Source organism: Lissotriton helveticus, chromosome 10 (assembly GCF_964261635.1).
Source record: "Lissotriton helveticus chromosome 10, aLisHel1.1, whole genome shotgun sequence".
Taxonomy (NCBI): Eukaryota; Metazoa; Chordata; class Amphibia; order Caudata; family Salamandridae; genus Lissotriton; species Lissotriton helveticus.
The window spans coordinates 528948194-528966971 of record NC_136071.1 but is presented as its reverse complement, the minus strand read 5'-3'; the positions used below and the strand labels follow the sequence as shown (position 1 = coordinate 528966971).

The 18778-nt window shown below is 42.2% G+C and overlaps 1 protein-coding gene across 2 annotated transcripts in view; it reads left to right on the top strand.

Moving 5' to 3' along the window:
- The window catches only part of RHBDF1 (rhomboid 5 homolog 1), a 488528-nt gene that overhangs the window by 169312 nt on the left and 300438 nt on the right, over positions 1-18778 (top strand). For both annotated transcript variants that reach the window (XM_078663071.1, XM_078663072.1), the window contains one exon: positions 17584-17716. In XM_078663071.1, the coding sequence (XP_078519197.1) occupies positions 17606-17716 (111 nt within the window). In that variant the 5' untranslated portion in view covers positions 17584-17605. The remainder of the gene's footprint in view (positions 1-17583; positions 17717-18778) is intronic.

Genomic DNA, 18778 nt, shown 5'->3' with positions numbered 1-18778 from the left:
TTTTTGTAGGTCAGTGTTAACAACCTGGATATAGTGACATACAACCTCCAGTTGATATGAATAGAACAATATGAAATTGATTATTTCTGGTCCATGTCTATGGGAGCCTTTAATGGAGGTTCAATAGTTCAAATGTTTCTATGGTGTTGAAGTATAATGCTTCCTTTAACAAATTCCCCTGAGATCATATGAGAAGGCTTACTTCAATTTTTCTCTCCGATCTCCGTATCGTGGGCTTATGAAAAGGAAACTGGTGTTCTCTATTAACAACATCTGCAGGGTATTTAGATCCATTTGGAGTCCTTCTAGCATCACTCTTTGGATATCAATCCGAGATTATCATGCCTTAATTTAGTAAACATCTTTCTCAAAATAAGACTTTGTGGATTTTTTTAAATCCCTCACCACCGACTAAGTATTGGAGCACAGTTACGGGCCAAATATTTTCCTTTGAATCATATCTTCTATTTTTCTTTATGAATATCAATGCCACTTCATTTTTATTGGCTCAAATGTGACCATAAAATACTTCCAAAGAATTACCCATTTTTTGGACCAAACATTTTACAGATGTCTCCAGACCTTTTATACCGGAAATAAAATGTGTATTATTCCTGAAATTCGAACTGTAAATGTTTCAGTGTTTTAGTGATTATTCTACGGGGGAGGTGTGTCCTCACACAATAAATAAGATAAAGTCTGCTTCTTGACCCCACATGTAAAAGCCAGTTTGGGCACAAACAGGAGTTGCACCAAAGGAGGGTTTTTTGATTTTGTTACAATAACTACACATCAACACTGCTCCCCAGAGGTATGTTACAAGAAAAAATGTATCCAGGGAAAAATGCTTGAAAATGGTTGAAAGGGATCATAGGGGCACATGCATCGACCTATTTAGGAAGTGCAAACGGTGCGAATCGGTAAATTCGGCCATTTGCACTTCCTAAATACGTTTTTGGGATGTATCAAACACTTTTCCAGAATTCGCATTTTTTTGCATTTCTTAAAAATGCGAATGCATTTAAGGAATCGCATTTATGCGATTCCTTAAATGCAATGCATCAATTTAAAAAAAAAATGCGCATTTTGAAATTGGAAGTGCAAATTACCACGAGGTTGACCCTCGTGGTAATTTGCGAAAATCTGTCAAAAAGCAAAAAAATGCATTTTTTAAACTGTCATGTTACAGACACACATGTCCTTAGGACATGTGTGTGTGAAACATGCACTTTCAAGTGCATTTGGACCCCCCCCTGCACCCTTGGAATGCATCAACAAATTGCGAATTTGTAAATGCCTTCCCATTGACTCCTATGGGCCTTTTGGCCCATAGGAATCAATGGGAATTGCGAAAATGCACTTAAGAATTCGGTATTTATTTGGGATACGGTAAAAATTGCGATTTTTACCGAATCACAAATAAATACCGAAAAAAATGATGCATAGCATTTTGCAATTCTTAATTTGCAATTCTGTATTTTTCGCAAATTAAGAAGTGCAAAATGTCTCAATGATGCATGTGCCCCATAATGTGGTGCTAAAGGTAAGCACATTCTGATACCACATGTGGCAGAGTACCCTGTCTGTCAGACCCTCAGTCCGCCCGCTTTGTTATGAGTCCTGCAAACCAAAATCTTTCTGATGGCGGTGCCCCCATTGGCTCTGCCATGGGAAAGCTTACTCTGAGGGGCTGACATAGTTGGGGCAGTCAGAGTAAGAACATCCGACCACCCACCCTATTTAGAGCGGACAGTCTGGTGCATTTTATTCTGTCTGTCACTGGCAGTAAAAGGCTGGTGGCCTCTAACATACACAAATTAAAAATTACTCTCTCTACTTGAAAGCTTCCAGGGGAAAACATAATTTACAACGCAAGTCATTACAACGACGCGTTGTTACATCACATGCCATTACAGCGCCAGTTGTTACAACGACTTGCTGTAGGGGGCAGAAGGTGTTGGATTTGTTGGATTTTCAGTCCAACCCCTTCCCTACTGTTGCACACACTGGAGTTGGAATACTAAATTATACTATTCCAAACTCCAGCGCCCCCCTACAGCAAGTCGTTGTAAAGACTTGTGTTGTAATGGCATGCGATGTAACAACGTGTCGTTGTAACGACTTGTGTTGTAATGGCATGCGTAGAAAACGCATGTGTTGTAACGAGTTCTATTCCTTCCAGGGTTTGGGGGTCATTAATTTGTGTTTCTGTTTCTTTTTTGAAATCTTGATGACCAGCCTCCTGAACGACTGTGGCCACACGCTTGACTTGCAGTGCCTTCAGAGGCGCCACGGTGACGGTAGCTCTGCTGAAGGCACAGAGATCATTGCTTAGCCAGCGGCGATCTTTAGATGTGGTGGACAGTTGTCTGTCAGGGTGGCCAATGTAATGTTTTCGACCACCCTAACGAATGACAGCCACTCGACAGACCTTAAATCAGGTCCTTAGGCCTAGGATTAGGCATCCGCTCCCCCATGCGAGTGTGATACAAGAGAGTCCTACAGTGTCTCACTCTGACTCAAAGACAGACCGCCAAGAATTCAGTAAGGACCACAATGTTTTTTATTGGTGTATCAACAGAAATCATCACTGAAGATATTCAGCGCCACACAGCCCCTACACAGTGATACAGGCCGCAATGAGTTTACAATCGACAACAATCCCTGGCCAGATTCATCAGATACAGCACCCCTAGGCTGCTTTAAGTAGGGACAAGGCCATGCAAATTGGATACACAATCCCAAATCTTTTAATAGGGCGAGACTTTTTAGTTTTTATATTTGCCCCATCTTGCGCATGTGCCGGAGGACAGATTCTTACCCTAAGCTCTTAGGGCCTCATTTATGAAAAGTGACGCATCGCTGCGTGAAAACAGCGATGCGTCACTTTTCACTGCGCTCTCCCTGCGACACTAATGATGCATCATATTTACAGTATGACGCATCATGTCGCAAGGAGTTACAGATACGTCAGTATTTCTGACGTATCTGTAGGCGCAAAAGTAACGCATTGCTGGAGTTTGTCACAAAAGTGACGCAACTCCAGCAATGTGTACTTTCACATGGGGCAAGCCCCATGTGAAAGGGCCTGCATTAGTCTTACGCCTGCCATGAGGCAGGCGTTAGATTTTGACGCAGTAGCGTCCAAGAAATGGCGCAGTGAAATCTTATAGATTTCATTGCGTCACTTCTGTGACTCTTTCTTGCGACAAAACGCCCCCCTTGCATACATTATACCTGGTGCAGGTATAATGTGGCGCATGGATTTACAAAGTGACGCATCTACCTAGATGCGTCACTTTGTAAATGTGGTGCAACAAGGCACATTTTTTACTCCACTGGTGCGTCACTAAAAGTGACGCACCAGCGGCGTAAAAGTGACGCAAGGGCTCGTAAATGAGCCCCTTAGACTGCAGTACTTGTCAACAGCCAGTTACTTGATCATCCTATTTTTCTGGACCCAGTGCAATAATTCAGGAATGCTGTGGACAAGGTCTTAGTTCGGATCATGCTGTCCTTGTAAGGCTGGTCCCAATAAATCAGCCTGCAGCTGCTGAGAGATAAGCAGTGGAGGGCTTCAGTGGCGTTTCCTTTCACCTCTTTAATGTGCACATATGTATTACAGTGTCACAAAGCAGCCGGAACTTTAACAACCTGTTTTGTATACAGCACCCGTGCCAGCTGTATGTTTGCGTTAGTGCTGTATGTAACAGGTGTTACTATTTCACAAGGCAATGATGCTAGTTCCGTTGTCACTGAAAGGGTGAAAGGCTGAGCACTGGGAGTTCGCATTGTAACAGGCAGATTGGAAAACTGACACTATACCCTCAGATATGCCACATTAATTGGATGTATGTATCATATCTTTGAGGACAGGCCCGGCTTTAGGGCAGTGGGACTGGTGCGGCTGCACTGGGTGCTGACCTCAGGGGAGCGCTGTGTTTAGCAATAACTACAATTTAAGATTTAAAAGTACCTGCTGCAGAGTTCCCTGTGTGTCAAGCTTTCGGGCAGCAGTAAAAATGTCAAGATGATGCTTTTGCTATTAATGTTCCTGAGAGAGAGTGATTAGCAGTGGCAGTTTTGACTCGCCATAAAGTAGTGCAGAGGGTTAATATGCCTGCTGCAAAGAATAGATATGTATTTTATGTGGATAGTTGAGTGGATTAGTAAAGCCAGCCTTTACCGTTAATATGCCTGTTGCAAAGAATAGATCTGTATTTTATGTGGATAGTTGAGTGGATTAGTAAAGCCAGCCTTTACCTGCGCTTTAAAGCAAATGAAATGTATTTGAGAGAGGGGCTATGGAGAGATGAGGGGCACTTTTGCGGGTGGTAGTGAGGGAATCCGAGGAGGAGGGCAATGGGGAGGGAGAACAGCCATAACAACGCGGGGATTACCCCTCATTGCCATTACAACGCAGGGATTACCCCGCACTGCCATTACAACGCGGGGATTACAACGAAAGTCGTTACAACGACTTTCACTGGAGGGCGCTGTTGGATAGGTAATAGTTTAATTTTCTATCCAACACCTTCCCTACTGTCAACGTGGGCTGGAGTTGGAATAGAAAATTAAACTATTCCACTATCCAGCGCCCTCCAGCGAAAGTCGTTGTAACGACTTTCGTTGTAATCCCCGCGTTGTAATGGCATGCGGGGTAAAAGCCCGCGTTGTATTGACATACAACCATGGGGGGGGGGGGGCAAAAATGACTGTTGCACTGGGCACCAAAAGCGCTAATGCCGGCCCTGTTTGAAGAGGACATACAGTTGACAACAATAAAACAACTTCCTTTCAGATGTTGCGGCTGCGCCTACCAATACTGAAAAGGAGTGTGTGGCATAATGAAGAAGAATGCCATTAAAATGCAGTTGTGTTAACCAAGTATTTTCCTGCTTGTGCTGAAGTAACAAGCACTGGCAAATCCTTTAGGCCCGGCCCTTATGTCTTAAAGCTTGTAAACACAGGAATGCACAAATGCTGTGGGAGTAATAATGGTGGTGTTGGTAAGGATGGTTACAATGGATGTAATGGTGACTTTGCTGTAACGGTTGCATTAATGGCGGTGGCTGGAGTGGTGGTGATGGTGGTAAAAAAGGTGGTGTGATAATGGCGTGTAAGTCAGACGCGACAGAACATGTTAAAAAAACTCGCTGCTATAAATAAAAATACAGCAAAAGATTTATTTCTGTATCTTATGCAAGCATGACAAAAAGGAACGAATGTGAGATGACTGAGTGTTATACTCATGTAAAGTAGTCCCTCATGCTTACAGGGCAAGCGCTCCAAAAACATTCTGAAAATCAGGAATAAGGGCAGAGGAAAGCATACAAAGGTAATATCTCACTGATTTCTAACGTTTCTTAAGTAAAGACATTTTAAACAATTGAGAGGGTTTTACAACAATTGAAGCTAGTAAACTAGTTTAATTATTTTCCTTTAAGGTTGGTATAGATTTAAAAATACCCCAAAATTAAAAATATATATTCAAAGAAAGAGGCTACTGAAATGGTGACAACAAGTGTAGTTTTTTGTGAATACAAAAAAATCCTGTGGGAAAAGTTTTTATAAATTTATAGATCCGACATCTAGAAGTAGAATATTCTCTACTAGCTGAAATATAGAAAATCGTCAAAATTATTCAAGAAAAATGGTTATCCGACAAGTAACAAACTTAAATTAATTAAATAACTCCATGCACGAACAGGCATAGTGAAATGGCTGATGATGAAGGGGCCACATGTTCTTAAAGGACCGGGATCAATTTGCATGAGAGCGTAAAACAAACTATTTGAGATTTCAGAGTGGCACCTGCCAGTGAATATCGGGGCTTAGTCTTGGGGATAAAAGATTCTGCAAAGAAACTTTGGATTAATAGACATGGAAAGTTGATTTTGCTTCAGAAATATCAAACGATTTGCATGTTATAACTATTCCTGAATGTGCACTACACTTTGCGCAATTCTGGATAGCACCCTATGAGTAATTTGACTAGTGGCCCATGTCAGCTTCTCTAGAATATTTAGGATTTTTTCTATATGAATTTGTAAAGACTGCAAGGCATTTGATGAAAACTGGTGATTATTTTTATAACAGCTCTCAAACGTGACTGAATTTCTCTTATGCTGAAAGAATGTGGCCTAAAGAGCCGAAATGACTAAATAGTGAAATATAACATGCACATGCATCAATGTTGGCTTTTGCGATTCCTTAATTGTGATTTTTAAGGAATCGGAAAAGCCTATGCATGTAGAAATCGCTTAAAAATAGCAATTTCTAAACATTCCTTAATTGCGACTCGCAAATTGCGAATCGCAATTAAGGAATACCTCCCCATTCATTCCTATGGGCCTAGAGGCCCATAGGAATGAATAGGAAGACATTCTCAATTTGCGATTCTCAATTAGAGAATCGCAAATTGAGAATGCAATTTCAAGGGTGCCAGGGTGTCAAAAGGACACCCCGTTGCACCCCTGAAATTGATCTGTGCACATATGTTGTGCATACGGCATGTGTGTGCGCAACATAAAACTTTGAGAAATGCACAAAAGTGCATTTTTCAAAGTTTTTGCAAATTACCATGAAGTTCAACTTCATGGTAATTTGCTACTCCTATTAGCGAAATCGCTAATTTTTTGACTTTGATACATTGCATTTAAGGAATCTCAATTTGGGATTCCTTAAATGCAAGCGCAATTTAAGGAATCTCAATTTAGAGATTCCTTAAATTGCGACTTTTGCATTTGGGATGATGCATCCCAAATGCAAAAATACCGGTCGCAAAGGGGCAGATTCTGAGAATCTGCCCGTTTGCGACCGGTTTTTAGCTTGATGCATGCGGCTGTAAGTGTGCATTTCTAACTCCATATGTATGTATGTATTTAGTAATACTTACAAAGAGCCAGCCTAGCTGGGTTGCAGGGAGCACTGAACACGGCTATGAGCACGAGGAATTGTGTACACGAGACAGGCAGTAGATAGGTTGTACTATGCTGGAGAGCAGTGCTCCTTGAAGAGATATGTCTTCAGTTCCTGAATTGCTTGAGGCACGGAGCAGTTCTGAAGGCATGGAGGTATGTTGTTCCAGATGCTCTGTGTGCAGATGCAGAAGGCCTGTGTTCTATTTTTTTTCTTTCACTTTTTTGTCTCCAGTTTGGCAAAGTCCTTGCTGCTGGTGTGGTGCTGCCCACAAGAGGTGGTCAGTTTCTTGAATGAAAGTATGATGCAACTTATAAAGCGCACGAATACACGGAGGCGTCTTGGTGCTATACTGATCAAAAAGGAGCAGAACAAGCTGAGTAGTGTCAATAAAGATCTTTGATTAAATAACCAGGTTTTAAGGCTCTCCCTAAAGACCCCGAATGAAGGAGCTGCTTTCAGTTCAAGTCTCAGAAGGTTCCAATGAAGAGCCGTAATTCTGATAAAACGTATTTCCCTCCAGGTGACGCGTCTGAAGGGAGCAACTCTCAAGATTGGCTGAACATGACTGCAATGTTCTGCCTCGAATATACCGCATAAAATTCTTCTTGAGGTAGACTGGGGCTTTTCTATGGAGTGTTTTATATGCTAAACAAAGAGCCTTGAAGGTGATGCGGTGGTTGACCAGTAGCCAATGCAATTGTCCGATGGCGGCCCTGACTGACTGAAATTTAGGGATCCCTAACAGAAAACGTGCAGCCGCATTTTGAATGGTCTTCCATTTCTTCTGTGACCCTTTCAGAAGGCTGGTGTAAAGGCTATTTTCTGATATCATTCGGGATCTTGTTCGCGCTGTATAAAACTTTATAAATAAATAAATACAATAGTTTAGTCACAATAGAACCACGGCGATCACCACCGCCTTCACAAGATCAGCCAGAAGAAATATTTGAATTTTTAAAACTATTTTAAGCCAGTAAAAGGAGGATGACATGATCAGGTTAACTTGTTCGCTATATTTTAGCACACTTTCCAACAGAAATCCCAGGTTTTTCACTTTGTATGTGGGCATAGGCGCTGTACCCAAGTCAGAAGGCCACCAGCTAGGAGACCAGATGGCTGGATTATCACCAAACTGAATAACCTCTGTTTTTGAGAAGTTAAGCATCAGGCAATTGTTGGTTATCCAACTACTCACAGCACTCATGCAGGTGTTAACCGTATTGCCGGAGTAATTTCATTTTTTGACAGTAAGACAATTATTAGTGTGTCATCGGCATAACACGTCAGGGAGAGACCAAAAGATTTGATGAGAGCGGCTAGAGGCATGACATAGAGGTTAAACAGGGTGAGGGACAATGAGGACCCCTGTGGAACCCAACAAGGCAGACAATAAGGCTCTGGGTTGAAAGTACCCAGAACTACTGCTTGTTGGCACCCTGAAAGAAAAGGTTAAATTAGCACCAGTGCAGCCTTGTCAATCCATAAATCCTGCAGACGGTCAACCAGTAGTTCATGATTGATGGTATTAAAAGCCGCTGAGAGATCCAGCAGGATCAAAACTGCCTTGCCCCCACTGTCAATAGATAGTCTAATTTCCGCCGTGGATGTGAGAAGAGCAGTTTCGGTTCTGTGATTTTTTTTCTGAAGCCAAACTACGTATCATCTAACAGATGATTCGCCTCAATAAAGGAGGAGAGTTGGAGATTCATACATTTTTCTCTTAGTTTGGCTGGGCAGGAAAGTCTTGCTATGGGTCGGTAATTGTTGGGGTCTAAATTGTTAAGAGTAGATTTCTTTATAAGAGGGAGCACTGACGCTGTTTTCCACGTGGTGTGGAAAATGCCAGTGTTGAACATGATGGAAAAGATAGTGGAAAGATGATGAGATATGACGTCTGGGACCAGGTGGACAATCCTAGGGGGCAAGGGTTGTCAGGGGATCCTGCCTGGATCTTTGGGATAAATTCAACAATCTCTGCCCCTGAGGGAATAGTAAAGTGTTCAAAGCTAGCTAGCTTAGTGCTTGGATTTGTGAATCTGTGTGACAAGCTATTCTCGTTAAAAACTTTCAGGATATTCATGACTTTTTCCTGGAAGGTAATGGCTAAGGAGTTGTAGAAATTTGATTAAAAATTGCTGTATTGATTATCTAATCCCATTGGGGTAGTCAGTTTTTTTATTGTCTGAAAGAGAATTTTAGAACAATTGTTGGCTGCATTTATTTTTGATGTATAATATTTAGTTTTAGCCACCTGTATCGATTTTTTGTAACTGCTTAGACAGGATTTATACTTATCTCTCTCCTCTTTGTTATACTCAGACCGCCATCTGCGCTCTTGTCTATGGCATTCCTGTTTGGTTAATCTAAGAGATTTGTTAAACTAGGGCTGAGAGATCTTTGTGTTATTCATTTTCGAACCCCTAACCGGAGCAACATTGTTAAGGGCTGAGCTGAGCCAGTTATGGTAGTCTTCTGCTCCCCTTGATGATAGATGATTGAGAGGGAAGAACATCAAGGTCGGGGATTTGGATTTTCTGCCATGTGCGATTCACCTGGTAAGATTTCCAGGCCCTGGGAAGAGGGATATTCTGTAGTTTTAAATTCCACATTACGGCATAATGATCTGTCCAGATTAAAGGCAAAGTATGAGTAAAAATTTTGTTGGGATTATTAGTAGCAATACCATCCAGTAGGTTGCCCGCAATATGAGTGGGCCCTTCCACTATCTGGGCTGGGCCAAATCCCTCCAATGTGTCTACAAGATGTTCAGTAACAGTGTCGGACCGATTTTCCAGATGAAAGTTAAAATCCCCCAAAATTGTGAAATCAGTTTTTAACAAAAGTGTTTCCAATTTGTGAAAGATTTTTTCTATAAATAATGCTTTTGCCCCAGGCGGGCTATAAATAAGCAGACCATTAAGTGATTGGGTCTTTGAGACTTAGATATTAAAGCTTAATGCCTGTATACCTTCAATGATAACTGGAGTGGACAGGGTTTGCAAATGGTCTTTATAAAATATCACCAGCCTCCGCCCCTGTTAGTAGGCCTATCTAGATGGAACAAGGAATATCTAGCAGGCATCGCTGCAATGATTTCAAGGCCTGAGCGGTCATCTGAGAAATACAATCAGGAGGAGATCCCTCTGCCTACAGGATATAAAACATGCTTAGCGGCACTTGTATATATACACATGGACATGAAGCTGGCCTTCAGAAATTGATTTTGCTGAATTGACCATCTTTCCCTGTACTCGACCATTGTGGATTCCACAGTGTCATTAACTGTGATGATCAGAGGGGGTGTTGTTGGCTTTTTGTATATATTTGAATTCAAAATGTTTTGAACCCTCATTTTTTAGGACGTATGTGTTTGTGTGCATATGCACTGATCTAATGAACGTTAGTGTGTGTTTTTTGTTGGTTGCGCTTGGGTATTTATTGCTTATTAGATATCAATCCTCAAACAATTTGTATTTTCTGTAATATATTAAATACATTTTGTATCCAATACGTTTGTGTTTTTCTTTTGTGAAGGCCAGCTTCATGTCCATGTGTATATCTATCAGTGACGATAAGTATGTTTTATATCCTGTAGGCAGAGGGATCTCCTCCTGATTGTATTTCTCAGTTTCCCCTGTTCCCCCTGTCTACATGTCATTTCAGGGGCCCCCTTCTGTGCAAGTGGCTGAGCGGTCATCTGCCCATGTATCTGTCACAAAAAGCAGATCTAGCTGCTGAATCAGAATAAAGTCAGAAACTTCCAAGTTCTTGGCAAGGTATACTACGGTATCCTTAGTGGTGGCCTAGTAGGTGATACAGCTAGTCTTGAATATGATATTGACCTGGAAGTAAAGCCAGTGTAATTATGTCAGAATTGGGGCAGTGAGGTTGATTGTCTTCAGTCCCTTGATAAAACATGCCACATATGTGCATGATAGCATCCTGGGGGCCCAAATTGGTGTCTAGGAGAGCCTTAAGGGGGACACTGCCTCCACCAGATGCAGGAGGGTGAGGGCGTTCATTATTGTTCAGAAATTGGTTTCTGTAAGAAATGGTTTCACTTTCTTCACCATGGGTGCTGGTACTGTGCTGTCATACTTTTCCTGGTGATTTGTCCTTTGAATGTCAGGCCTATTTTGATGATGAATCCAAGCGATTTTGCATTGTCCGGCAACTATCAGTGAAGCGTATAGAGGCAAGTCGGAGAGCCAGACTTGAATAAGTGGATAGTTGGAAATGTTAGTGAACAAAATAAATGAGTATTTTTGTAATTGAGAAGCTGAGCTTCAACTATGTACTTGACACCCAATTCTGGATGAGTTAGAGGCAGGATCTGGGTCACTGAATGTTATTGGTTGTGTCAGGTTTGTGGTGGACTTAAATGTCATCAGCATGTTGATGGATCTTGATGCTGTTGGCAGTGAGTATAGATCCAGAGGGCTCCGGATGGAGATTTAAGATGAAGAAAGGAAGATAGAATAGAACCCTTTGGTATTCGACAGGAGATGGTGAGTTTCTGAGATCTTACAGTTCCTATCCGAATGAGATTGTCACAGTTGGCAAGGTAAGAGTTGAACCATTCCAGGACAGTGTTTAATTAGCCTAAGCCCTAATACTTTTTTTAAATGACAAATATATCAAATACAAATAGCAATCCATTAAAAAACTTTAAGGTATAACTATGGGGCCCCACGTGGACCCATCATATGCAAATATTTTTACATTGTAATATGAATTAGGTAACATTTTACGGAATAAAATATGGAATTACCATATTGTGCTACTGGCCCATCGCTACTACATTAGGAATACTGAAAATGACACTTGTAATCATTATATAATTTGAGTAATTCTTTAACTCATTTCATAATTTAATGCAATTTAGTCTCGAAATCAAATTTAAAATTTTTAAAAATACAAGTAAGTGTACAATACTTTCATGCAGTACTTATTGTGGAACAAAGGTTTCCAACCGATCTGTTTATGGAAACTACAGACATTTGTCAAATGCAGTCAGTTTATAAATCTTACAAGCATCACCCAAAACATAACTTTGGATCCAAAACCTAAAAAATAGATTATCATTCAAAGATAATTGGGGAAGCCTGAATGAACACTATGTGAATATAAGAAGAACGCTCCACACCCAGGGATGGCATTTATTTTTATATGCATGCAAATGCAAGGTTACTGGAATAATATGCTATACCGTTGACACGTTCCTAATGTGTTCAAACATTACATACTTTAGATTCTTAGGGGCCCATTATGATGTCGAGCGGATTTCCCCCGCCAGTCATCCACACTCGTTTTCCCCCCCGCGATGCCGCCACGGAAAGGCATGCGGTCTTCACTCTGGGGGCCCCCTGCGGGCTCCCAGAGTGAAGTTTAGGTGGGGGGTGCACACGGGGGGTACCTGTGGTAACCCCCTTCATTTGCATTAACAAAGCGGCAGGCACCGCGCGGTGCCTGCCGCTTTGTTAATGCAAATGCTGAAATGCATTTTTAGCATTGTGGCGGGCGATGCAGAGAGCACCGCCCGCCACAATGCTAAAAATGCTGGATGTGCCCGCCACTGTGGCTGGCACATCCTAATACCCCCCACGGGACCCCCGACCTTATGGCGGGCAGTCCCGAATTCCGACAGGACCGTCATCCTAATGAGCCCCTTAGTCTCTGTTTGTGTTTAGCGGTGTTGCTAATTTGACAGACATAGGGACAGGATACATAAACTCTGCATTACACAAACATGGGCAGGTGACTTTTCGCCATTTGTGCAGTTTCTGCCAGCATCATAATATGGATTGGACCAAACAGTTTTTTATCTACCCCTTATATGAATAGTATTGCACCAAGGTACCAATTTGGCAACAAAATTATGAAGCCTCTTGTGAATATGTGACATACATTTTGCCTCTAAATAATGTTTCCTTTCAAAACATGTTTAGCAATGAAAGATCAGGTCCACTTTTGTGTAAAATAAGAAGTAGGCAGATCTTACCTATTATGCTGCAGTCTGATGAGAAATCAAGCCGGTTCAGCTCAGAGTGTTAATTTTTAAGATTAACTTTGAGAAGTATTGTTTAGTGAGTGACTGTGCTTGAGTCTAAACCAATTGTGTTAAAATTTTAAATGCAGCGTCTAATGGTGCCAGCTGTACATCACGTCCCTGGCACACAATGAGGGGGACATCCGTCTCCCACAAAAACAGATGTCTCTGTATCCTTGATCCTTACTGCTAAACTCCATATGGAACAATTTAATCCAATCATATCAAGTTAACCCTGAAAAGGGATCTTCACCATCTGGGACATGGAACCGCGTGGGAGATTGTTAGTATTAAGAATCAGCATCACTGAGGGGAGGGTAACAAACACCCATGCACCCCGATACTGCACAGGGCACCCTGCTTTCAGCATGAGAACCATTTAATATTAATAAATCTGGGACTGGTGCTTGACACAAAAATTACAACATAAAATCAAAAGATTAAGACATATAATAATGCATATAATATTTTAAGGATTCTAACAACCGCCCCCGCCGATCACGCAACCCTCTTTCAGACCTCGACACAATCACCCTCCTCCGCTCCTACAACACAGCCCCCATAAACAACACAACCGCCACTCACCTATCCATTCCCACGATACATTCAAATCCCCGCAGACCCCCCACACTAAACAACAGAATCTCCGTCCCTGATAACCTTAGGAAAGTCCCCCTCTCACTAGTACCCTCTACTACCCTTGACACACCCCGTCTCAAATGCACTCTCCTCAACTGCAGATCGGCCTCTAGACACTCCTCCGCCATCGCTGATCTCATCTTAACATTGGACCTTGACCTAATCATTTTAACTGAAACCTGGCTAACCGAATCTTCTACTCCTATAATGGACATTCTGGTTCCCCCCAACTACCACATCATCAGACTTGACAGGTCTGGCAAGATAGGTGGTGGAATCGCATGCATATACAGGAACAACCTCTCTGTTCTGAAAGTCACCGCACCTTCCCTACCCTCCCCAACCTCCTGTGAATACATCTGCCTCGATATTATCAGTGAGGGCAAACCGATATGCTCTCTTCACGGCATCTACCACCCACCCAGGGACAACCTCACCTTCGCCCAACAAATCATGGATATGATCTCAACCAATTCCGGACGACAGCTCACCCAAATATACCTTGGTGACTTCAACCTCCACTGGAACGATCACAATGATGCGGTTGTAAACAGTCTTAAAAACTTCCTCAACGCCCTTGACCTCAAACAATTATGCAACAGCCCGACCCACGAGAAAGGCTCTATCCTCGACCTTATCATCTCAAAAGAGGACGCTATCCAACTTGAGTCTATCCAACCCTGTGACTGGTCAGATCATCATATTGTCACTTTCTTCATCAATGAAAAGGTCAAATTCAACACGGTGCATTCCTCCAAGCCTAAAGTATGGAAAAGAGACCTGAAAAAACTCAACCCAGACTCCCTACCCCCCAGCAGCTGCGACCTCCTACGCCCTCCTACCGGCGCCACGGACGCCCAATCCTTGACGGACCACTATCTCAACACCATGACTTCAATAATTAATGAGGTCGCACCCTTGCAGCTAAAAAGAGCCTCTGCTAAAATCTCCAATCCATGGTACGATGGGAGTCTCAATGAGGATAGACGAGCCATGCGAATGGCAGAGCGCACCTGGAGATCATCTCCCTCGGCACTGCACCTAAAAACCCTGAAGGAAAAGAGAAACGCCTACTTCAGGAAAATAAAGCACTCAAAATCAGACTTCTTCAGCCTCCAGCTCGATCAAGCAAAAAACCGCCCGAGAAAACTGTTTGAGCTAATCAGAACTCAATCCAAGGAACAACCCCAACCTCTCAGCACTAGGCGCGAAGCACCCTCCTGTGAAGATTTTGCTGCTTTCTTTATCCAAAAAACTGACAACATAAAGAGTGATCTCCTCACTGACGCAAACCTCTACTCCAAACCCCACTGCATAGCACCCACTGAATTAAAAAACAATGCTACATGGTCATCCTTTGACACCTACTCTGAAGAGGAAATTGGCAAGCTGCTCAGCACCTTGAAACCCTCCAATCACCTCACGGACCCCCTCCCTGCTAACGCTGTCAAAGACTTCACCCCTTTGCTCCTTCCACTCTGGACTAAAATTATCAACAGCTCACTCCAACAAGGAATCATCCCTGACTCCCTCAAAGTTGGACAAGTCACACCCTTACTAAAGAAACCTACAGCCGACCCATCGGATCTAAACAATTACCGTCCTATTACCAATATTCCCACTCTCGCCAAACTCCTGGAAAAATGTGCACAACTACAATTGACCAAACACATTGATCAGTTTGATCTCCTCAACCCTCATCAATCAGGCTTCCGAGCAGGACACAGTACAGAAACTGCTATGACTCACATAATAGACGATGCCCTTCAAATCCTAGATCAGAATGATACCTGCCTCCTCATCCTTCTTGATCTCTCTTCAGCATTCGACACCGTCAAACATGAGAATTTACTCGAACTTTTAAACACAAGAATGGGTCTATCTGGGACTGTTCTCAAGTGGTTCACTTCCTTCCTTCACAACAGGTCGCAGAAATTCAAGAGCAACAACCTGATGTCCGCGCCAATACCGGTATCGTTAGGCGTCCCCCAAGGATCCTCCCTATCCCCAACTTTGTTCAACCTAGTTATGGAACCTCTCACCACCTTGCTACAAGCATCCAATGTACTCTTTCACATGTACGCCGATGACACCCAACTATATCTCAAATTACAATCCCCCAAAGACATTGTACTCCTGAACTCAACGATCAGAAGCACATAATCTTGGCTTGCCGATAATCATCTCAAACTCAATGCTCTGAAAACAGAGTTCCTTCTGATCTCACCTCCCGCGAAGATCTCTTCCACTCAACTTTGGCTTAAACACCTAACTGCACTCAATGTCCAACCCACCATCGTGGACTCAGCAAAATCTTTAGGCATAACACTCGACAACAATCTCAACATGCAGCAACATATCGGCATGGCAACTAAGGGAGCGAACTACCAAATCAATTCTTTGAGGAGACTTAAACCCTTCCTCCATGCCAAAGACTTCCAAACTGCAGTACAAGCACTAGTCATTCCCCGAATAGAATACGGCAGCATCGCTCTCTGCGGTCTCCCTCTAACTTCCACTGCACCCCTAAGAGCTTCTCTAAACGCTGCAGCGAGGCTCATCACTGGGTCAAAAAAACACTTGCATATCTCCCCTGACTTGAAATCCCTGAACTGGCTGCTTTTTGAAGCCAGAATACATCTGAAAATCGCCTGCATGACACACAAGGCTGTACACCTAAGCTCACCCGGATACCTCACCCAGAAGCTGACAATCTCTGCCTGCACTAGAAACACTAGAGGCACAAACAATCTTCTGCTAAAACCTCGAAGATTCCGGAAGGAAAAAACTTATAAACGCTCCTTCTCAGGAATGGCACCCAGGATTTGGAACTCACTCCCTCCTGAAACCAGGCTCATATCATCCATCACACTATTTAAGAAAGAAGTAAAAGCTATCCTCATGGCTAAATACACCTGAGCCATTTACGTCGGTTTGCAAAGTCGCTGCACCAGGCGGTATTGTCTGATAGATCCTGTCGATTATTTGTGGTACTTGTGTTTTTGATTTACCTGACGATCTATGCTTTCACTTATTTGTACCCCTTGCGTTATTGATGTAACTGTTTTTACTATGCTCACTCCTATGCCTTCCCCACCCCACTTATTACCTACAATTTCGCCATATCTAATGGCCTGTTTTGTATGCACTGTAAAGCGCTCTGATATCTGTAAAGATCTGGTTCGCGCTATATAAAACTCTCAAAATAAATAAAAAATAAATAAATGCAGTTTACGACTTTATTATTTATGGTTAACAGATATTTTTACATCACTGAGTTATTTAAATATATATTATTAGGTCGAGGCTGGGCAGCAAATGCACTGCTCTGCGAGGCATGCTGTATTCGAGTATAGACTTGAAGCTCCACCCACTCTGCGCCCATATCTTTCATTGCCTTGTGTCATTGTCCTTTGTAAATGCTGGCTTCTGATTCGTTAATAGGCTTGTTAGTCCCTCCTTAGTACCGCCTTGTCTTCATTTGTAACCTCCCATGAGGACTGGCCCTTTTACTTCGGTTGTTACATGCTAAGTCTTATTTAGTTAGTAAGCACTATTTTCTTTAATAAGTTTTTTCTACTGCAGGCACAACGTGCTTTCCAGCTACATTCAGTGCACCATGTGCGCTTTCACTTTCCAAGCATACTGGGACAATGGCGGCCGCTTCTTTAAATAGGTCTCGCATTTACAAGAGTGTCAGCTATTGGCATTGAAAATGACAATGCCTTTTATTTATGTGTTAATTATCAAAACAGATAAATAAAAGGCATTGTCATTTACAATGCCAATAGCTTAAACTCTCGCAAATGCGAGACCTATTTCATTGCAAATGCTTTGCTAATGTTGTTAGCACTGCTAATAGAATGTTTGCTACAGTGTCAAGTACAACTAACGTCAACTGTATTATTATTATCATAATCAACATTCATATTACAACCAAATCATATTTCATCGTCTCCCTTTTATTGCAGATTTTAAGTAAAACGAGAAAAGATGACTGAAGCGCGGCGAGACAGCACCTCTTTACAGAGGAAGAAGCCCCCGTGGCTGAAGTTGGACATCCCAGCGGTGGTGCCCCCACCCGAAGAGCCCATCTTTGTCCCGGTATTCACATTTTATCATTTACCAGCCTCTGAATCTCTAGTTTGCCTTTTCTTTTGATTCTTTGATAATACATTTTAGACTATTGTTTTTGGGGGGTTCTGTTTAAAATAGGCATTATAGAAGGCAAGTTCTAGTGTGAAATAACTTTTTCAACTTGAAAGACAAAGGTGCCAATTCATAAAATGAATATGTGAAGTAGTACCCCTGTAGGACTATTTCACATACCCAGTTTCTTTTTTATTTGCCCCATAATCTTTAAGGAAAACTTAAATTAATGTTTTGGGGCTGCTGGCTCCCGTTTTTCCGATCACTCTTTTGGCACACATGAAATACTTTGATTATATTTGTCTGCACTATTTCAAAGATTCATAAGTGCCTTGATGAATAGCCCCACCATACAGGACTTACAATTGGAACCCAAGGTCTCACACAGTAAGAGATGCATACTGAGGGGATTGTAGGAAGCGGCCTGATCTTCCCACCATACAGGACTTACAATTGGAACTAAAGATATCAAACAGGGCCTGCAGGTAGGGAATGGGGAGGGCCAAAATGGTAAAATGTCATTTTGCCCCGGGGTCGGACCTAAATATTCATGCGCCTACTGAATCAGAGATTTGTGGTGAATCAGAAACATTTACAAAGTCTGTCTACATCCAAGTACGATTTTGTTTCCTAAAACTTATTTGTGTAAGTATGCAAACTTGGTGGAAAGTTCACCTAAGACCCCTGTATTTTCAGGAGGCCTAGAGGACGGAAGGACAATTATTTTTTATTTAGAGAAAGAAAATAAAAAAACGTAAATGTGCAAATGCTCCTGGTCACAATACTCTCTGGGATTTTAATGATTTCCCTAAATATTGGAAATTTGTCCAAAGCAAATTGTAGCGGGAAACATATATTTTTGACTTTTCGCTGATTCATTTGTGAATCAGGCGGCAGCGTTTATGTAGTGGAGACTGTCCACAATTTGATTTGTTTATTAACCACAGGTGGCATTTGCATCATTGAAAATGAATGCCGGAACGCGTGATAAGCTCTGCAGCTCTGTGTTAAATCTAA